Consider the following 21587-nt stretch of genomic DNA (forward strand, 5'->3'; position numbering starts at 1 on the left):
AATGTGATATCCGCATGAAACTACGGATATTGCATCACGGAAATCATGAGCGTGGCCATCTCGATGGGTCAATTCACAGAGCGACGACGAGTCACTCTGCCGCGAGAACGAAGCGTCCGGACAGCTGCGATCGAAGGAAGTATAGAGCAGTATGCTATAAGAATCTGAAGGAGTGGAATAAGGACAGCTATATTCGAACTGCGTAAGGACGTACGGTGACTCAAGGGAGAGCAGTGGAGTACCATAAACATACAGGATCACACTGGTAAGCTTTCTCCTTTGTCTGCTACATAAGAAAGCATGCCACAACGTAATCCTACTAATTTTTCCTATTTGATCATGCACGCTTTAAAATTGCGTAGAAAAGACTCGCAAGGTACTAATTGAGACGATCGGAATTTTGGCGCCGTATACTGACGCGACGTCACTGACAGTACGAATTGGTTATGTTAACAGCGTACCCTATGTCCTTTTATCCTGGATTTTATCAGTTTTCTTCTCTTTATCGTATTCTCGTAACATTCTGATTATTTATTCGGGATCTGATTGCCTTTCAAGTTCGAAATTCATGATGCAAAATGCCGTGATGGCCAAGGTTAATGCCCAGCTTCATACCCCATGACTATTGTCAAAATCAGCTGCCATTGCTCGATCGTCCGAGCGTACCTGCTTGCTGGATATACTTTTTATGCCTTGTTTTATTTCCAGTCTATTCTAATGCGATTTTTATGTAGCTTTGTTCCGTCATTAATTTATTTTCATTGATCATTTGTAAATGTGCTATGTACTCTTTGTATAAGATTCTCTTTTATATATGTAGATTTGTGAATTTGTCTTTACTGTTTGTATAACGGAGATAGATTATTCCTTATCATTTTTATTGTATTGTATGGATGAATTATTATTCTATAATTTTCAGCTTTTATAGAATATTTGTACTATTTGTGCCAATCTTTGTTATTATTGGAAAGATATATTTTGTATTCTTTTGTACCATAGAGTGCCTATGCATTTATAATTTATGTTGTGCATTGTTGATTATTATTATATATATTTTCATATTACGTATATCAATACAATTGTAGATTTCTTTCCAGATTTGGGGGGGCTGGGATCATATCGGATACCCATGATAGCGAGAGATACATAAAGTATATGTTAATGCTGATGAAGATTGGAAATAAGAAAAACAGTGGAAATTGATACAGAATAAAAAAGTGTGAAAAGTGGCAGTGAGAAGAAGAAGGGATAGTGGTAAATGCGGTGGTTGAAGAAGAGATGGACCCGTCAATGTTTGTCACGTACACTCCTCAAACCAATGGAGTCCCTTTGGAGTCTAAACTTGCTACTTATATGGTACTTAGAGATATTTTCAATTTTCGCAAATACCTAGAAACCATTGTCATCCTGCGATATATCTACGATTCATACTGCTCTACAATCGTGTAGTACTAGGATTTCCATTTTTCTAGAACCGTCAAAGTCCAGGGGTGGCCCTGAATACAACAGCAGTTACTAAGCACCTGTCAAATTTATCTCTGGAATCTCAGAAAAAAGCAACTTCCAGTCCTGAATTTGTACCAGGAAGAGCCCTAACGGGTAGCAATAGCAGTTCGCCAAATCTTTTCAATAATTCCTATCATTCCCAAGAGAATGTAGGTGGCACCACTTATTTTTACCTTGGGAATGCAGCAACTGATGCCGTCGGAGGCGAGGATGGAACAGAGGCTGTAAGTTTATTAAAATGATGCTATTAGGTATACACTAAATATCTAATCAATCTATAAGATTCCTTACATAATCATTTTTCCAGCATAAATAAGAAATTCACCTTAACGCATCATTCAACATTTTTTAGCATATATTATAACTAGTTCTTGTTCGTTCAGATCGGAAACGTCGGAGCAGGTCAGGTAGGCTATGTCTATCCAGGTACACCTGCTCATCTTCAACCTGTGAAAGCAGTGAAGCCTTCGTCCAACAGCTCCTCTGCTCCTTCCACACCTCCTCCTCAAGCAACTCCTAGCTTTTTTGTTAGCGAGAATCTTCGCCTGGACATTCTTCACAAAAACACATTAACCCTGACCCAACCAGACGTGGTACGATTTCCTGACTTGCCTAACGAGGTAGATAACTACCATGAATTATGTCCACTGGAACCAATTCATAAACCAGCATCTACGGTATTGGGATATCAGACCTCAACGTACAAAGCTACCAGCATTAAAACAGGCGTACGTTACTGTCTACGTCGAGTACACGGTAAGTGCCATTAGCACCATAAATATTTAATAGATCCACTAAACGTTTTTGAAAATGACTTCTAACCTACTTTAATCTATATTACGTATCTTCTACCATTTTAGATTTTAGGTTGGCCAATACAAAATGTATGGTTCTGGTTGATATGTGGAAGCGGTTATCGCACACCAACTTGGTTCAAATGCGAGAGGTTTTCACCACCAAGGCCTTTGGTGATCATTGTCTGTACCTAAGTATAATTTAGTCAATCGAAATTTAATCCGTTTTTGTTTCACTGAATTAGCACTATTCCAGCCATGGTATTCGTTTACGATTACCACCCGGGGTCCGAGACCCTCTTGAATAAACACTTCTCAGCGACCGAGCTGAACGGTTACTCGGATCCATTCTCATCGGATCCAAATGCACCACGACCTTACAGTCATACTAAAAACACTATCTTAAGACATCAGCACAGTAGTATGCTTCCTGAGAGTGTGATCTGGAGCTACATCATACAATTAACTGCAGCCCTACGCGTTGTTCATGCAGCGGGTGGGTAACTTTAATATTAAAACAAGTGAACGTCCTCGACGATCCCTCAGAATACTGAAAGTCATCACCGTGGGCATTAAATATTGCTTTACCAATTGACCCGATAGGTCTAGCATACAGATGTCTGGATCCGACTAAAGTTTTACTCACGTCACGGACCCGTCTACGTCTAAGCTGCATTGGGGTTCCGGATGTCGTCACGTTCGATGGCAATGCTGCCAATCCTCTTAGCCTTATACCTCACTACCAGCAGGAGGATCTAATAGCGTTGGGGAAGCTGGTATTGGCTTTAGCATGTCGCAGCCTCCTTGCCGTCCATCGCGACAATATGCAGGCCTCGCTCGAGCTCGTCGCACGCTCCTACTCCACCGATCTTCGAAATCTTATTCTGTTTGTATACCTTCTACGCTAATATTGCTATCCCGCTTGTGTGTCAATTTTTCTTCTTCTATCGGCGATATGAATATCAGCAAATATGTACGTGAAACTTTGAGCGCGCTCGCTCGTTATGACGTGTCGTACTTCCTAGATGCTCGTTAAACACTAAGCATTTTCAATAACGAGTAGTCAGTTAATAATTAGATTTTAGGATATGTAGTACTCGTATATGCAGTATACATTCTAAATAGTATCTTGAATCTATGATTGGTTTAACAAAATCTTTTACTTCTTATTTGCACGCAATACTTTAATCGTGCTCGAGATATAGGCTCGTTGAAATTCTTTTTTTCTACGGTCATGCAGAGCTTCTGTATTCGTTGACTTTTGAACAGACTAATCCAGTATCGAATATTTACATTCTCAATGAATTCAACTAGACACGATGCATGCAAGCCCAGTTTGTAATACAGGACCTGTGTATAGTTATTGGAATTACAGTAATCTTTTTATCGTCGGGCTATAAAAATAACGCAAATTCGTAGGTACTTGCTTTCGAATCAGGCACGGAGAAGCGTAACGGATCTAATGCCAATGATCGGAGCACGTTTCTATACGCAGTTGGACGCCGCGCAACTTCGCTCCGACGTGCTCGAAGACGAGCTCGCCAAGGAACTGGAAAATGGCAGACTGTTCAAGTTGCTTGTTAAACTCGCCACTATCAATGAAAGGCCCGAACTTAATATGGATCCAACGTGGGCTGAGACTGGTGATCGTTACATGCTCAAACTATTTAGGGACTACGTTTTCCATCAGGTAGCCGCCGACGGGAGACCGTGGCTGGATATGGCGCATGTTGTTTGCTGCTTAAATAAACTCGATTCGGGATCCCACGACAAGGTAAATTAACATTGTCTAAAATTTCTTGTACATACCCACTGACTAGTTTTATCAAACGAGATTGTATTTTTATCTGTTATTAATTATCCTTCAACAGATCTGTCTAATGTCACGGGATGAGCAAAGCGTACTAGTTGTGAGTTACGCGGAATTACGGCAGTGCTTGGAGACTTCATTTGGTGAATTGGTACAATCTGCAAAAGATAATGTTTAGAGCTGTTGCGTATCTCGATTCGACTGGACAGCACAAGACTCCGAACCATGATTGTGATATCAATACTTAGCGATACCATCATTTTAAAGTTTATCAAATGCCATGGGTATCGGACATAAATCCAGGATACTGTGTAAGAAGAGATCAGTTTATGAATTCGAAGTGGAAGCTTCGAGTTCCTCAATGTGAGAGATTATTAATGGGAGTTATATGCATGATTTCGGTTAACGAATCACTGGGTTACGCGTCAAGTTGCGCACCGGTACTATAATTTGTATGTAATATACGTACGCAGAGGAAATCATGTAATGATGTAAAATCGAAGGCATTTCAATTTGCTATGAAATCCCATTACTATACAGAACTTGTACACAACTTAAATAATGTGCTGAAGTCTCTTAAAGATACACCTAAACACAAGGACTCGTCGCCGGTCCGTGTATAGGATAGAGATCTTAGGTTTTAGGATACAGCTGGTAAGCATTAATTTTGAAATAAATGTTTATTTTTGAAAGCAATCTTAAATCCACTGTCTTCTCATTTCCATTAAAGGTCCACACTTCGGACAACAAGTCAATTCTTGAATGATGCCTGATAAACCCTACTGACACTCTCCTAAAATAACTGAACTCCCAAATCATCTTTCATTAATATTCCCAAAGTATATACCTTCATCGTGACCGACCAGAGCGTTACTGTACAATATATCTATAATCAATAATGGTTTATTAACGAAGCGCGCTTCGCCAAACACAAATATCGGAATTTCTCTCGAAGGTAAATTATTTATACATATATATCAGATACTTTTTATATACTATGTACACTCGTCAATTTACTAAAATGCATTGGGGTAAACGCGCTGTTGGCTTTGTTACGTTTCTCTTTATACTTTGTGATAATATAGTATAACGCACTATAACGTATCAACATATATACGGCGTATACCAAGTATCGTGCTATGCTATCTACCTACAGCCTGTCTGAACTCACTCAAAACTTGATCTCATTTCCTTGACAATTACGCGACAGTCGAGCGTAGACAGACATTTAGTCTTGCTTTGCGTGTGCAGTACGTCTACGCACGAGTGCGGATGCTCGTGTAGCCGAAATAAGAGCGACGTTAGACGTCACTCCTGAGAGATGTCAAGCAACTCCGACGGCAACCGTCATTTCATTTAATTGCGTTAATGGCACCGTGATTTCCTCCCCGGTCGCATCATCCCTGACAGCTGCTACGTATTGAACGTAATCTTCACCAAGTGCGCTGGACATAGTTTGTCCTACCTACTAACCCAGAGATGAAGAGTATACAAAGTACACAATAGAACAAGTATTTGGAGTATCCAGGCATATATGTACGTGTCTGTATATATACATATATATTGACACATGCTACTATATATAGAAATGCAATGAGTGCAGAAACGAAATCCTATAGGCGCTAGCTATGAATATCCCTGAGTATGTACTATACTGAACTATATATGTATTTATACATTAAGCGCAGTATGTATGCAGACTATAAAGAGGATGCTGGTTGGCGCATTGAAAGAGATTTTGAATTTTATGGTTGAACCGTTTTTGCCGTATTTTTGACGTTGAAAATTCAGGACATCTTGTGCCTAATAGGATTTTTGATTTCAGTCGAGTGAAATTTTATCATGAAGGTACGGACCCTTCGGGAACGCCTTAACGGCTTCTCCATTCAACGCTCTCAGACATTCCTCTCGCTTTTCCTTATCTCCCTGGAATATACTGTCTAATCTTAACGATTCTATCAGTACTTCTGAGAAGACGCACACCTGGCTGACCGCTTTCAGGTAGTTTTTGTATTATCAATAGATATTCAGTGAGTCTTTTCAATTTCTGAAACGTGAAGAAAAAGAATATATGAATAGCGACTGGTGAAGAGTTTATGATGTGGGATATATATATATATATATATATATATATATATATGCATTATCATAATTTCAGCATTAAGATATCACTATCGGTATACTTGCACTGCGTTATTTCACAGTACAATAAACGAACAACAACGACCCTATCCCAGGAGACGAAGAAATTCATGAAATCGCAAAGGGTTATGCTCCCATTTGAGCTATACTTGGAAGCAAAACAGTAGGACGCGTGTTCCCTTGCATATCAGACATGATGGAAATTGATTCTTTTTATAAGAAATTTCTTTGAGCATTCAGTGAAGATACGTGAGGCGAATGCACCAGTGAAAGATATAATATATCATATATATATATATATATATACAGTTTCCAAGTAAAAGGGATGTAAATACAGTCCTGGAGTTTAACACGGTCCATAAGCGCAAGAGGAGTATAGTACTATATTATATGTAGAATAGAATAAAAAAAAGTTTAAGAAGATTAAGTTTTTCGAAGATACGGTAAGATCAGTGAAGCTTCGAGAAGAAGAAGAAGAAGAACTAAGAGAGTCTAATATTTTGGTAGGAGAAGGGATGAAGGCTCCTAACGTCAAGATAAGGAAACTCTTGAGCATTGAGGGATCGCCAAGGACCGTGCCTGGTAGAAGAAGCTATAGAGTAAGAAGAGCATCGGGCATGGCAGCACGTAACAGCCAGCAGCACCACCAGTTCCACTACTAGCAACAGCAGCAGCACCGCCACCACCGGCATAAGAATTAGAATCATACTCGGACTTGGAGTCAGACTCAGTCAAGAGTCAGTTTGCCTGGCGCAGTCGCCGTTCGCGAGTTGCACTACCATCATCAGCACCACACCACCACCGGCTGCTCCTATCAACTCATATCATCAACTGCCGAGCATCGAACTGCCCCTGGAACGGTTCCTATATCAGTTCGCCTCCTCGAAACGGGCCGTCGCGCGAGGTATGTACAGTCAATTTTATTATATCTTATTAGGATCTTTGCTTTGTACCTTGTTATCCACCAGTACCTCGGACATTATATATTAGAGATTTTACAAGTAGAGACCTGGAGCATAAACGCCTTTCCATCGATTTTCCGCGGGTGAGACCCGCCCGGCGCTGGGCTCGAAACCGTGCACAGTAAATAATACCTACCTGCGGATCGATTTCTATACCTCCATCCCTTCGTCTCTCAATTCGGAAATTAGATTTGCATCACCGCTCTCGATCGTGATCCATGCATCCCCTAGATGAAAGATTTTTTTTAATTGTTCCCAGAGATCTTCAATCTGGTTCAACCCCGATCAACATTTATATTTGTATATAGCAGACCTGATTTTATCGCTTCCGGGTTACTTTCGGGCGCATGTATATTTTCAGACTTGAACATTCTCACTCAGTCCCCTGGTTCTTCCCTCACGGGATGCGCTTCGTTATTCTATCTGTACCTGATAGGTTTGGTAGACTCTTCAGCTTTCTAACCAGTACGTAATTCATTTGGCACCTATCGCTCGGCTATTGTCATCCGACATTTTGAAGGTTCCTGGCCAATTTCTACAACGACCCTCGCACCTAATCGTCCGAGAGATTCGGTAAGTGGACGGAAGTGTGACGCGGTGACCCGACCTTCTGGGTTTACGACGACTCCTAAAACGGTAACCTCTTGCAACCTTTTCAACGAAATTTTACTCAAAAGTTTACTGTCCTCAACAGCTGTTTTGGACGTTGCATTAACTGAAACAGAGTGATACAATTTCAGTATGATTCAAAAGGTCTGGCCGGTGAACGCCTGCAGGGATTAATTTGGCGGTACAAAAAAAAAGAGTTAGTGGCTAGACAAACATTTTAATCGTCGCCTCCATATATAGTTTTAATCGATCGCAGAAGCGCGGCATATTCATTATTCCAAGCAGGGCGAGTGATTTACGATTGAAACGTATCTATTTGCATATATATATATATATATATATATATATATATATATAGTATGTAAATGTATACCATCGCCCGATCCTTGATACCGCCGAAGCCATTGGCAATTTAGCCTCGAACTCTTCTCCCCTTAGTATTCTTCGCGAAGCGATTACCGCTTATTTAAATAACGCACTACAGTAATCACCATCTAAATATAACGAACAACTGCAGGGCACGCAGTGTGAATTGACCTTGATGCGCGAAACATCATTCGGACAAGCTTGATTTTCCCATGAGATCTCATTTTCTAGGTTCATAATCATTCTAATAAGCTTCCATCTCTATAGTTTTGTCAATAGAGCTATGTATGTATTTTAAACAGGAAATTGCATCTTTCATAGCTACTGTCTGTCATATTATGATGTTACAGTTCACTCCCTTGCATGTGTACGGCGAGCATTATATGAGGTAGCACGTCTAGTGAAGCAGCAGCTGCATAAAAAATAGATAAATGAAAAAAAAATGGTTGATGGTGGAAGAGTGAGAGATTCAAAATAAAAATGAGTGAAAGAGAACAGACTATGGGTAACGGACATAGAGCCAACAGCAGAGCCATAGATAGAAGGTAGAAAAAGGCAAAATAAAAGGAAAGAGCTGGCAGAGTTTGAAACGGCAGATTGAAATGAAAAAGTGCGACGTACCGAGTAAAATTCTATATCGCGTAATTCATCCGGGGAACGATGAAAAATCCTGTGGTTCTATGAAAAATGCAAACGGATTCCCACAGCCCATATATACCCATAGAGCTCCCGACGAGATGAAACAGGATGGTTTAATCGATACTAACAAAAATACTTGAAAAAAAAATTCTATCTCGGCGTTTCCCCTTGGATTAACGTTAGTCGTGCAGACATTTGAAATATCTTTACGGATATACGTTCCCCACTTTATCGTGGATGACGACTCAGTTTGTAACAGTACTCAGGCTCTATATCGGATGTATTATTTTGCTACGGATGGCGACTAAAACTTGTACGCCAAGCCAGAGCCTGAGCTGCTTTTCAGTCTTTTACATATGATTCTCTTGCTGGGCCGGATAATCCTTAGCCGGTGGTAAAGATTCACTCCAGACGAGGACAGTGTGAAAGCTGCGCTCCACGTGTGCGTTTTTGAGGAACGACATCCCTTTACCGATTTTCTTACCGACCATGTATATATTATATACTTGTAAACATGCGGTAGTTCACAGATTCACTCTCCATGTACTATGGGGTATATATGGCTATGTACTCGTCCTTAGTACGTAACATGCACATGGAGATGATATATATTAAGGCACTGACACACATGCTTCCTTCTCTTTGGTCTTCTCCATTTGCTTCATCCTTCAACACATCTCTTTGTCTTCATCTCTCACTCGCGCAGCTTCGCTTGCACGGTAAGAATAAAAATAACTTTGTATGCTTTAACTGGAGGACTGCTCTAATTAAAAAGAATTTTCTCATGCGCACGTCCGATAGACGCCGTCATGCATTTCGAGGATCCTTGCCGGTAGAAAGTGGGGTGATTTTTCTCTTTCATTTTTTTTTTTTTTTTTTTTTTTATAAAGTAAAAATCTTGAGGATGCTTTATACCAGAGCTTGGTTCCTTTCTCATTTTTTATAACTGTATAATCCATGGCACTTGTGGCATCTCTTTGCCAGGAAGTGGTGCCACTGAAAAATATATCATGATAACTGGCTTTTATTTAACCTGCGATACGAAAATGGGACGAAGGGTCACCCTTATCCAGGCGCTTTAACTGTCCTTGTACATTCCCTCTGTTGTTCCTGATCCTCGTTCTCTTGAATGGCCACGGGTTTTTGGACAACCCCATTCGCCCGGAGGATGGGATCCTGTCAACATTTCGGACAGCTGGAACATGTGGACCTGCTGAGATAAATAGACAGAGGGATGGTAGTTTGAGCTGGTATATGAGATTCTGATGTAGATACATAGTGTAGATACATAGCGTAGATAGGATGGAGGCGTCGCGGGGCACAATTGTACCCTCCGAGGACTCTGCCACCCTTTCCAACATCCTCCATCCATTCTGACTCCTTTCAACGACACTAATCTCGACCTTTCTTCACGGTGATTCTCTACTCCATATAATGCATACCTATACTACACATATCTATGTATATTTATATGGAGCATATACCTGTATATAATGTGTACTTCCATCAAGCCGGTTTCCAATCATCGAATTGACGAGAATCCTCTTCAGGATGATCGTCCCTATTATTGTACGCAGGTGCGTGTAAGTTTGTGCGTATATGCTCGGGCACGTTCCAAGTACCACATACGAGTACAAAAGCAATTCTCCTGTGCACTACCTTCTAGACCAACTACCACGGTCTAACAATAGTCGTTTGACCAGTTTTCGTCTCGTTAGCGAGAACCCGGTATCGTTCACCTTTCTACGAATGTTTACTGTTTCGTCTTGCTCGTGTCTCTTTTCCTTTTAGAGAAAATAAATTGAGAGATACCCGTGGGTTTGATATAATATAAACGATAATATGTACCTTTTACTTTTTCTCTTCTAACCTTAAAAATTCCTTTTCTCGAAACTGTATTGTACGTATGCAAGTATATGGCTATCTGTCACCTTATGTTATTGTCCCATCCAATTCCTTGGTGTCGGACTGTAATCAAGATTTACTCAGGACGGACAGTATAACGTATACATATGTACTCGTCCGGACGAGATACGATTCCTCTCCTGTAGTTGTCGTACATTGGCTCGGTCATTGCTCTTCCGTTACCACTTTCATTCCATTCTTCTCGATTGTTCCTTTGTGAAATTGCAAGAAAGAACAAAACAGAAAGAGAAAGATAAAAAATAGAGAAGAAGATACTAACGGCATCTCTGATGTGCGGGCACAGTACCAAAAGTGAGTGACAAGCTCGGCGAGGATCTTCGGTACGTTCCCTTTACCTCGGTTACCTTGTCCGGACTGTATTTATTGGGACGGTAGCAACGTTACCGGAGGCAAGTCGTTACTTGGAACAGAGAAAACAAAAGGAGCGCACTGCGGTAATACCGCTTTAACAAAAGGGAATAAAGGGATAGTGGAGGTTTAACCAAAAAAACCGGGACATAGGAGAACCGGAGGAAAAAAAAACGTCAACGGGTTGGCTTTCGAGAATAATTAGCTTCGCAGTGGAAAACGAGGTGGTAAATGCACGAAGGGAACGAAGTGCTTTTTTCCAGATTAAGAGCCCGTTTGTATCGTTAACGACCCCGTTTGTACGGGAGTAATCGTTCATGTATTTTCCGCACTGTTTAAGCTCTGCTACATATCAAATATCTCGTCTAGTACGTATATAGTGCTATAGTCTCTTACCGAGTTTAACATCATGGCGGCCATTAGGGGTAACCTTATTGGCTGCGTCGTGTACAGCATACATAAAAACCTTTTATTTCATGGAGCTCAGACGAAAGGCAACGATCCGGGTACCTTAAAGAATTTACATTTCTAAACTCATAACTGTACTCGTTTTATCAATTAACAAGATGAATATTGAGTGCACTCCGGCAACGTATACTTTTCCCTCTGGGATCTTCGCGACCAATGTAGATAACCAGCCAACGGCTACGGATTAAATGAATATGGAAAGTCTAAATTTGTAGCTTTAATTGGTGGAGGATAATCGAGTCGCAGTAGACAGCATCGCCCGTTTTCATTAGTCAGCCAAGCGTGAAATCCTATTTTTTTACTCTTTGTTTTTTCTCGCCTTTCTTCTTCCCTCCTTTCTCTATCTCTCTTACTCTTGCGGGCTGAAATGAAAATGCTTTGACTTCGTATACGAAGAGAGGAATACGATAGATGTAAACGCTACTGATATAATATCGGCCGGTGTAATAACGCCGCCTCTGCACTTCCCTATTAATTGTCATATAACTTGATAGCATTTACTCAAGAGACTTTAGTAGGGCTCCATTATTTTATTTCGTTCTCTACCGGTTCGATGGGACGTGATCTTGACTACGGTAGTATCGGACTTTTGAACTTTGCTAGACGAGGGAGGAAAACGAGCGAGAGAGAGAGAGAGAGAGATGTTGAATATTTAGTAAGCGAAGAGTGAGAGAGTGCCATATGGTATGAAGGGTAAAAAGGATGTCGAAGTTTCTGCTAGGTCATTTCATGGGAGCGCGTTAAGAAAGTATTAAGTGTAAGGAAAATTGAGCTGGCATATGCTTCCAGGCTGATAATCTTTCAAAGCAAGTCAGGCTCCATCCAACTCGTGAGCGCCACTCGTGAACTTCCCTCTTCAAATAAACGCTCCAAATTTAATACGGTATTCGGGACGCTCGAGGAAGTTTTTCGCCCTGATTGCACCTTTCGATGCTGGCGTTTCGACTAGTTTTACCATAAGCTCTTGGATACTAAACCGGCTTAGGGATTTTTCAAACGTCGAAAATACCTTTTCTCTACATTGATATCTCTCTTTAACCTTAACTGCGTTCTATATTCCTTTCTACCTTTGGTCGAGTATAGGAATTTACTTTTTTACTTTTGCCTTTACAACACTCTCGCTGTGAATCGACGAGGCACTGAACTAAAGACTCTTTTCGAACTTGAATGAGATCTTGCTATTTCTTAGCTTTACTCAATCACCAGCCGTGTAAAGTGACGGATGAAAGTATCATCAGGAAAGTTAATTTTTTTTTGTCTAGTTCAAAATGAAGCTCTGGTGGAGTTTGTCGATGGTGGGTGTAATCGCCTTCCTCATGGTGATAGTATCAGCATCCGCTGAAGCAGATCTCTGGGAGGAGGATGAAAAGGAGGTGCTTGTAAGGACTGCTCGTGGAACCAAGGAACGAGGTATAAAATAATTTCATTATAAAATACTATTTTATTCGGTCAATAAGTAGTTTATAAAAATCATCAAATATATTGAGAGTCTGCTGTCTCATATATAAACTCTGGCGACATTTTTATCAATTTATATTTTCTTATATCCCGGGTGTAGCTTGCAGATATGCGAAGGATGAATGGTCGGAGTGTGATGCTAAGACTAACACGAGAACACGCACCCTCAACCTGAAGAAGGGCGACAAATCCTGTCAGGAGACTAAGATTATTCAGAAGAAATGCAAAAAAGGTAGAAATTTTGTAAGCTCATAAAAGCCCTATATTGTAAATCATTCCCTTTAAAAGAAGTCTCTCTCTCTCTCTCTCCCCTTTGGATTCACATGACAGTCATCGTTAAGATCATGAGGATCGTAAATCATTCAGGCATATGAAAGTGCTTTTCACATAATCCAACGAAAAAAGTACACGCATAAAATCCCTGTAAAAACACTTAAGGATTTTTGTACGGCTTAGAAGAATTTCGTCTCCTGGATGGGCGACGATGATCCTAATAGAATTTATGATACTATGATTACATGTGTGGCGGCAAAATCAGCATGCCGCTATGAGAAGGGTACCTGGGGTACGTGTATCAACCAGGTAATGAAGAGAGTCGACAACCTGAAGTCAAACAGCGATTCAAATTGTGACAAGACGCGCAGTGTCTCCAGGAGGTGTAAGCCGGAAACAAACTCGAAGAAAACTACCAATAAAGGTATGTAAATTCATAAGGATCTTCGAGTTGTATCTTTTGTAAATTGTATAATACTTATTACCGTATTTCAGACGATCGGTCGAACAAGAAGTCAGGCAAGCAGTAAATGCTGAAGGTAATTATTGTGCCTGCGGCGTTCTCCTTCAGCGACCGGTTTTATGAAAACAGATCCAATGTTTTCCAAGTGTAACTTTTACCGATCCATCGTCTAATTATGACATGGATATGCACGCAGCAAGTTTAAGTAAGAGGAAGATAAAGAAGAAAAAGGGAAAAAAATTTTAAAAACAAGAATTCATCAAAAATACTGTTATGGCCACTACTCCTCTCTGTCGTCTCGATGGGGATGCGCCTTTCCTGTTGGCGACTTTCACGACGTTGCAAACGTAAACTCTTGTTGTTGGGATACCAATAATAAATTACAGCCCTAGGAAATGCGTATCCTGATAACTTTACGTCTACATTGTAGACCAAGTTGCGATAAACAATATCGATTGATTATTATTACTGTACGTGAACAAGATTAACTGACCCTAATATGATTGATCGCGGTTGACGGTTCCGTAATCGTCATTCTCATGGATCCTCATATCGCGATCGGATATTAATCGCTTCCATTTTGAGTGGCCAAAATACCTTGTTAGTGTAACGAGAACTTATCTCGGTCTTATTGTTAATTATTTCGTTTATAATCAATCAGTTTATCGACAACGAGCCGGGGACATTGTGGAGAAGAGATGCACGTGTATGACGTAACAATAATGCGAAAGAAGCGTGAAGTAAGGAAAACCTGAGTTACTCGTTTAGTATCGATGACATTGATCGGTAATAGAAAATAGGAAGGGAAGTGGTTGATTATTATGACAATGGAGTTTGATTAATAGATAATTCATAATCGGAACTTTTTTCAAAAATTATCTGTGGAGCTTTGTCAAGGTGAAGGGAAGGAGAAACCTTGGATCGTAACATCGTTAACGTTTATCATTGTTGATCCGAGTGCATATATTAATTAGACTTTATGGGGAATCATTTTGAATTCTTTTTTAAAATACAGTATCAGTTTTGACATATTATCGTATGAGGTTTGGCCCTATTTTACGTTACCGTTAGATATCGATTAATCTACAGGCATTTATTATGATTGGATATTTCTGTTTCATTATTATAGAGATACTCGTTCGATTCTTGTATCAGTTATATGTATGTTAATTTCATTATTAATTGCACGCTGACTTTTTATTCATTAATAAGCTAGACGTACTTGAAATCAGGTACAATATTTGTTGTAGGAACATTTAGGTTTTGAGTAATTATGTCGTATCATTAATCATCCCCGAGTTTAGATTACAAACAGTCCGAGTCAAGTGTCAAGTGAATACATAATGACGTCACTTCCGACGTGAAGTCTTATCTAGACGGTGAATCATTAATTAAATCCTCGAAACTTTTCTAAAGGCACTTATAATCTTGGTAGACACACGAAGGCAAGAATAAAAAAAAAAGGAGCATTAAAATCAAACCATTAGCAAATATCCCAATTCTAATAAAAATCACTAGGCAATGATCACTCAAGGACACGAATCGTTCGAATATACAAAATTGTATTTGTTTTAAGTCTAGATAAGATAATTAAGATGTCTAATGATAAAAAGTCAGTCGATGCAAATAAAAATTTAAATAGTATTCCGTACTGCTATTATTACCGATGCGAAAATGTATTACAATACTACACAACTGGTTGCGCATAAAGAAAAAATAGAAAAAAAATGTTTTACAGTATTGTACATGCACGTGATTGATCAGTACTGACAGAAGGATTTATAGCTCTAGATGACATCCACCATATCATCATTATGCATAAATTAAGTCTATTAATTAGTATAAGATAGCATTATCTATGTTCTATGGGCCCTTCTATTATTGTTAAACGTCTATTAAACTTAATAGATATCGTGCTTGACCTCTCTATGTAGTAAGTAAAAGAAAGAAAAAAATTAACAAAAAAAAAGAATACACGAGTTTCTCAGTGTCTTTAATAACTGCATTGTAACATAGCATAGTAGGAAATATGCTAATGATTAGAAGTGTAATATCATTTTTGTCAGAATTTCCATAATACATAGTCTCTCTATAGATACCTTGATGTATTTCACTTCAAGGAAACAAATAACAGTGTTTACGTTTACTCATTAGAGATAAAGTATGATAATTATCCGCTTCGAATGTTTAAAGCATTAATCAGATAGCGTGATAGATATTAATGTATATTTTAATGGGCATCAAACTTTTTCTAAAATGAAACTTTGTTTCATTCATTATTTGTACTTGCAACTGTCATTTTACCTCTTTCTCAGCATTTCTTATTTTATCATTGAACGCATACACTTTTCCATAACGATATTCGTTCAGGTTTTCGTTTTTTCTTTGTTGATCTGGTTTTTACACATAAAAAGATGAAAGGATCACGCTGCATTGTTTAATCGACATTTTTATTCAATCATATAATATAGATTAAGGCAAAAACATGTTTTATGTTTTATGTTCGTTTTGCTCGCTGACTCGATTTTGAGATTTATTAATCACTGATAACACGTAATCTTTTGGAATTGTCAGTATTTTTATTTCCATGCTGATACGTCATTACTCTGAGGAAAATTGAATAATGTATCTACTTACTTATTAAATGAGCGTTTAACCATTACACATGTAATAAAAATCCAATGTTGTCAATAAAAATAAAAATTACATGTAAACTAATCTGCTGCAAATTTTTCATTCATTGTGAGCTATCGTAAAGCTTTCGTAGGAAATTGAAGGATCGATCTGCAGGTTACGTCAAATTAATAATCTTTGCGCTACTTAGAAAAATGGTTTAATGTGTGTAATGCACGTCTTATAATACAGAGAACCAAGGCCTTCCGAAGTCACATCCATCATCTCATACATACATCAATAGTTATTTGATAATTGATTCGATCAACTTAAATAAAATTCACCGTTATTTGCTTTCGTCAGTTTGTCTTCTTCACATGTAGATGAAATTGAATCTAAAACAGAACAAATGATTGCACGTTAGACCATAATTATGAAACAAGAAATTCTTTCTTTCAACGAGTATCGTACAAATATTTTACCTGCAGAGTGATTGTGGTAATGATGAAATGATGGGTCCGTAGCCTTGGGAATTGTCATACAGTTCAAAAAGAGGTGCTGCTACCAGTTTGTAGTTTTTGGGTACTGCAAAAAGGGCTGTAACAACAATAAAATAAAAATATAGAGCATTTATAAGATATAAGACATACTTTTGTATTCTTTTTGTTCTAAATCATGTCTTTAGACTTACCCTTTTCTTGCAATTGCACGAGAAACAGTCGTTTGTGTTCTTTTGGTTTTGTGATGTGTGGCGGTACATAGGGATATTGTGGTGGTTCAAAATTAGGACGCCACCAGTTGCCAATTGTGTCTTCAATAACCCATTCCTGTTTCACTCCGTCCTGTCGTCCCAGTGTCTAGAATGGATTTTATCTATATTCCGAGATGAACTTTGATAGCGTTCTGACATGGTACACAAATAAAATACATTCTTCTTCAGTTCAGTCCACTAAGAACATGGTTACATAATGTTTACAAGTCTTGATAGCTGATACACGAGATTTACAATTTCGTGGTAAATTGCGCAATCACGCCAAATTTCACAAATGCATCTTCCAATAAGAATCGCTTAATCCTTTACACGTATTTTGATAAATAGATCTCGCAACGCGTAGATGTCTAATATATGCCAGAAGTATTTGCCATGTATTTAATTATGTAAAATACCTCTGGCCGGAATCGTTAATCCTCTTACAATAACTAATTAAATGAAACAGCCATTGTACATTATCTTGATAGCTTTAATTAAGACAAAATTCGCAATAAGTCTATGAAACGTCAAATAACGTCAATTTTTTGTTTGCAACGCGAATTCAAAGAGATAAAACAAAAGAGAACAAAGAGAAAAACAAAAAACAAAATACGCGCCACAGTTAGACTTTTACTTCGATTTGATTAGCGCGCTAATTATCGTTATACACAGTCAATTATTAATCACGCCATTAACTGACTTCAATAAATATCCGTAGCTCTCGCGATTAAGTACCGATTCGATGATAATTTATATTAATACAGTTTTCTCGTGTCCTGACGTTTTAACAGAGTCATCGGTCGTCCCTAACTTCACTGTTTCGTCGAGGATACGCGAACGATGTTCTTAGGTAACCAGAATACAATGATATCCTCTTGTTTACTTTTCTACGAACATCAAGGTGTCCGGGCATGCAGCGCACTAATATTATACTAAGACGCTTCGTCGCAAAAGTCGAAACACCCTAATTTTGTTTTGAGCTACAGGCCCGGTTACATCGGTTCTACAAAGATTTTACACAATCATACGATCTTTATACATAATAAAGGTTCCATCGAAACAGCAATACGATCTAACAAATCAAAGTGCTGCTCCTAGCCGCCCTCAAGGGTAGCATAAGGTGCTGCGCTAACTGTTACCTCAGTAAGGAGCCGTTTTAGGCCCTCTACCTCGTCTTCTCCGGCGTTCAATTCTCCTCCAGGTCTGAAATTATAAAAAAAATTCTGATTAATAAAAATACACGAATTTCATACTTACTATATAATCAATATCATTCTCCAATTCTTATTAATGATTTAGCCAGTCAGTTTTTCAGGATTCTTACAGTTTGAAAAAGGTGGTTCCAAGCTGCAGTAGGAGTACGTGGGGCAAGCCATGTTCGTGCACAAGGAGGACACCTTCCACACTGCGTCGCATTCCAATTTTGTCGAATTCATCCCTCATTCGTTGAAACCTCGCTGGCACTGATGGGTCTTTCTCGAACAGCGGCTCTTTCGTTCCGAATGTATAGTTTGTCAAAGGATATCTATGATAAATGAGTTGTATTCGTTTGTTAGGACTGTGTCATTGCGCAATCGTTCCGTAACTAGTTCCAACTTCTTCAACGTGATATTCTGATGTGAACTCAAGTCTTTAATGAGGATAAATTACAGAAGTGTTTACAGTGTTTCTTTTACAAAACTTTTTACAAATTTCAGAATGATTAATGTCTATTTTTCTCCTTATCATCTTTCTTTCTCTCTCTCTCTCTCTCTCTCTTTCTCTCTTCCTTTCTCCTTTTTTTTCATTTCAAATTATTCGTATGTACTTATAAGAAAATGACTGCTTGCAACACTTGAATGATATTTTCAAAACACATACAATAAAACTGATGTAACAGTCAATTGGAGAATTTATTTTGATGTGAAACTTGTAATTGAAAATTTTGATATCGATGCGTACATGCTTTAAGATATAGCATAACTTTCTTTTAATCTCTAAATTCAATATTTGAAACAAAATATGCTTGTCGATTGGCCTAGACCTTAAAAGGAATAAATAGACGGACATATATTGATACTAGTAATATTTGAGGGACGACATAATGTGTTCGTACATATTGTGCCCTGTACTTAAATAAATATGCAGTTTGCACAGTGTACTCGAATATAACGCATACATATTGTAACAAGGGTTGTAAAAAAATGGATAGGATTTTGTATCGGAGTGAAATGCATTCTATTGTAAACATTACGATAATACTTAACATCGTGGGTGTTATTCTGTGAGATAGTGCATAATAAGTTTAATGAAGAAGGTTACGCAAAAATTAATTATAATAATCTGAACAGTCGTGCAATTTGTATAATGTCAAGTATCGAAGGATTTTAATGAAAACCTTCAAAATTATCATAACTTGCAGTTGACTAGAGATAAATAATTTTGTTTCCTTTACTTATACTGTAAGATTCTCTTGTTTTTGGAAATAATAAGGATATTAATAATTCTTTCTTTGTTTTAATAATTCATCTTGAAAAAGTAACATAAGAATATTCATCAATTTGTAAAAATATATCGCAACAGCATGGCTCACATTATTAGTACAGCAATAACTTAGTAATATTTCGACTAGCTAATACAGCAGGTAAACAATAAACAATTTAATTATCTTCGAGAGCGTATAGTATCCTATACCATACTTTAATATAGCTTAATCCTTCAGGTAATTAGCTAAATTCATTAATTTATAGACAAAGCTAAAGAGATTACAGCTGCCTAATTCATTATAATTATTATCAGTTCATGTATATTTAGAGAAATGAATTATTAACAAAAACTGATCTGTTTAACATGAATGTTCTTTGATCAGAATGATTTCTTTTAAGTTTATATAAATCATTTATTTCAATATCCAAATTGTAGTTTAATCATTTAGCAAGTTGAATTTGAATAATCATATGAGAAGCTATTCATGTTCTTCTTTTTTAAACTCTTGTCTTTGTGCCACATGCAAGTATTTTGCAAATACCGCACTCTTCTATCATTACGAGAACATAAAACTTTATAGCCAAAAACAATCAAATGAAATTCAGTTTTGTACGCCATAAATTACCTTATTATACATCCTTCTTACAATACCGTACCGCATATTGTTTCTTTCTCAAAAACATCAGTGTACAAATGCATGTTCTAGAGTATACATTCTCTAGAATATGGCAGGTTTTTGTATATTAATAAGTAAAATTAGAATAGCGATTTAATGCAACCTTAACTCTAGAATAAAGTAAAAGAAATGTATGTACAATAATATATTCATGTTAGAGAACATTCACTCAGATATTATAATACAATAAAAATTGCATTTAATCCCCATTCATATTTTGTCTTATTTATCGCTTAATATAATAATTCAGGAAACAATACATATTTCATGAATGGAACATATATTTTTCCTAAAAAAAGTGATTATGAAAATTATAATAAAAATTGGCCTGTACATATAAAGTACATGACATGAGACTCTACAGAGTCTCTTGATACGCATGATAATATTTATAAACTCAAATGCAGAAGTTGTATTACACGTACAAATTGAAACATCCCTAATTTTAGACAGTGTCCAGCAATTTACACAGGGGCTATAAGTTAATTGCTGAATCAAGCATGGTAACAATACTCGCAATAGAAAGACAAAAACTATACTGTTAAGAAACAATTTTGGAATAGGAACTTGAGTATCGATCGTTAGATGCTACTGATATTCACTAACAATAAATAACCAAAATCTCAGTTAATGAACAGTGGTTCAATTAATTTAAAGCAAACGTACGCTCTCACGTGTGCGTTTCTGGTAAAGATACGATACTTCATCCTCATTAGGTAGTAGGTATAAGGTGTAGCCGCGAAAAATATCTTCGAAGTACAGAAAATTTAGATTAATATAACCTACGCTTCCTTGAATGCACTACAAATTTTAAAGGCGCATAATTATTTTAAAAAGTGTAACATGTAACGTTCGAGCGACGCAAGTTCCCAACCAAACTGTGTGTGTTTCATATTTTCGTGCCATCAGCGTCACTCGACCGGCCATAACTGTTCTAACTGGCTTGAGACGATGTTGAGTGAAAAAGAAATGCAGGTTGACCACATATAAATTCTGACTTACAGATTAACTGTCCTGTTGATAGTAACAGATTGGTTCTGTACCACTTTTCCTTCGAATGAACTGTTACTTGCCCTTCTCGGCCAACCGCTGCCTTTTACTTGAGTTGCTGCCATCGCCATTTTTATATGGAATCGGCTTCCTCTGGCTTACGAAAGCTTCGCTAACACGCCTGAACGTATAGCAACTGATAGCAACGTAGAGTCGGACAGCACTGCAAATACTGAAGTTGCGCACCCATTTTACGCGACGCAGCTCCTCTTCCTATCCCCACTAATCCCTCACCAACCCTTATTTTACACCTTAACCTTTTATCAA

The 21587-nt window shown here is 38.0% G+C and overlaps 3 protein-coding genes and 1 long non-coding RNA gene across 11 annotated transcripts; 2 read left to right on the plus strand and 2 right to left on the minus strand.

Moving 5' to 3' along the window:
* Positions 1 to 88: 88 nt before the first annotated feature.
* LOC107263327 (PAN2-PAN3 deadenylation complex subunit PAN3) lies at positions 89 to 4813 on the plus strand. 2 transcript variants are annotated; one of them, XM_015730404.2, is made up of 9 exons: positions 89 to 265; positions 1086 to 1356; positions 1473 to 1730; positions 1890 to 2262; positions 2367 to 2483; positions 2557 to 2796; positions 2904 to 3186; positions 3720 to 4074; positions 4172 to 4813. In XM_015730404.2, exons 2-9 carry the CDS (start codon positions 1279 to 1281, stop codon positions 4286 to 4288), a joined length of 1821 nt encoding a protein of 606 aa, XP_015585890.1. In that variant the 5' UTR covers positions 89 to 265; positions 1086 to 1278; the 3' UTR covers positions 4289 to 4813. The 2 variants fall into 2 exon arrangements, with proteins under 2 accessions (XP_015585890.1, XP_015585889.1); XM_015730403.2 differs by having other exon boundaries at positions 1098 to 1356.
* Positions 4814 to 6819: 2006 nt separating this feature from the next.
* LOC107263335 (pleiotrophin) lies at positions 6820 to 16482 on the plus strand. 4 transcript variants are annotated; one of them, XM_015730412.2, is made up of 6 exons: positions 7604 to 7679; positions 7735 to 7787; positions 12833 to 12980; positions 13129 to 13260; positions 13567 to 13725; positions 13797 to 16482. In XM_015730412.2, exons 1-6 carry the CDS (start codon positions 7619 to 7621, stop codon positions 13829 to 13831), a joined length of 588 nt encoding a protein of 195 aa, XP_015585898.1. In that variant the 5' UTR covers positions 7604 to 7618; the 3' UTR covers positions 13832 to 16482. The 4 variants fall into 4 exon arrangements, with proteins under 4 accessions (XP_024936551.1, XP_015585899.1, XP_015585902.1 ...); XM_025080783.1 differs by lacking the exons at positions 7604 to 7679; positions 7735 to 7787 and adding an exon at positions 6820 to 7156 and having other exon boundaries at positions 12814 to 12980; positions 13549 to 13725; XM_015730413.2 differs by lacking the exons at positions 7604 to 7679; positions 7735 to 7787 and adding an exon at positions 6824 to 7156 and having other exon boundaries at positions 13549 to 13725.
* On the minus strand, positions 7797 to 12326 carry LOC107263343. 4 transcript variants are annotated; one of them, XR_001536651.2, is made up of 5 exons: positions 11499 to 12326; positions 10677 to 11154; positions 10313 to 10612; positions 9892 to 10041; positions 7797 to 9824 (listed from the first exon to the last, which is right to left on the minus strand). It is a non-coding gene; the product is annotated as an uncharacterized LOC107263343 (long non-coding RNA). The 4 variants fall into 4 exon arrangements; XR_003058457.1 differs by having other exon boundaries at positions 7797 to 10038; XR_003058455.1 differs by having other exon boundaries at positions 7797 to 10041.
* A 98-nt stretch (positions 16483 to 16580) lies between the features above and the next one.
* Positions 16581 to 21509, minus strand: LOC107263334 (cleavage and polyadenylation specificity factor subunit 5). Its single transcript, XM_015730411.2, has 6 exons — positions 21273 to 21509; positions 18453 to 18653; positions 18268 to 18331; positions 17069 to 17234; positions 16860 to 16974; positions 16581 to 16772 (listed from the first exon to the last, which is right to left on the minus strand). Exons 1-6 carry the CDS (start codon positions 21389 to 21391, stop codon positions 16751 to 16753), a joined length of 687 nt encoding a protein of 228 aa, XP_015585897.1. The 5' UTR covers positions 21392 to 21509; the 3' UTR covers positions 16581 to 16750.
* Between the last annotated feature and the right edge of the window lie 78 nt (positions 21510 to 21587).

Source organism: Cephus cinctus, unplaced genomic scaffold, assembly GCF_000341935.2.
Source record: "Cephus cinctus unplaced genomic scaffold, Ccin1 Ccin1_scaffold0153, whole genome shotgun sequence".
NCBI classification, from domain to species: domain Eukaryota; kingdom Metazoa; phylum Arthropoda; class Insecta; order Hymenoptera; family Cephidae; genus Cephus; species Cephus cinctus.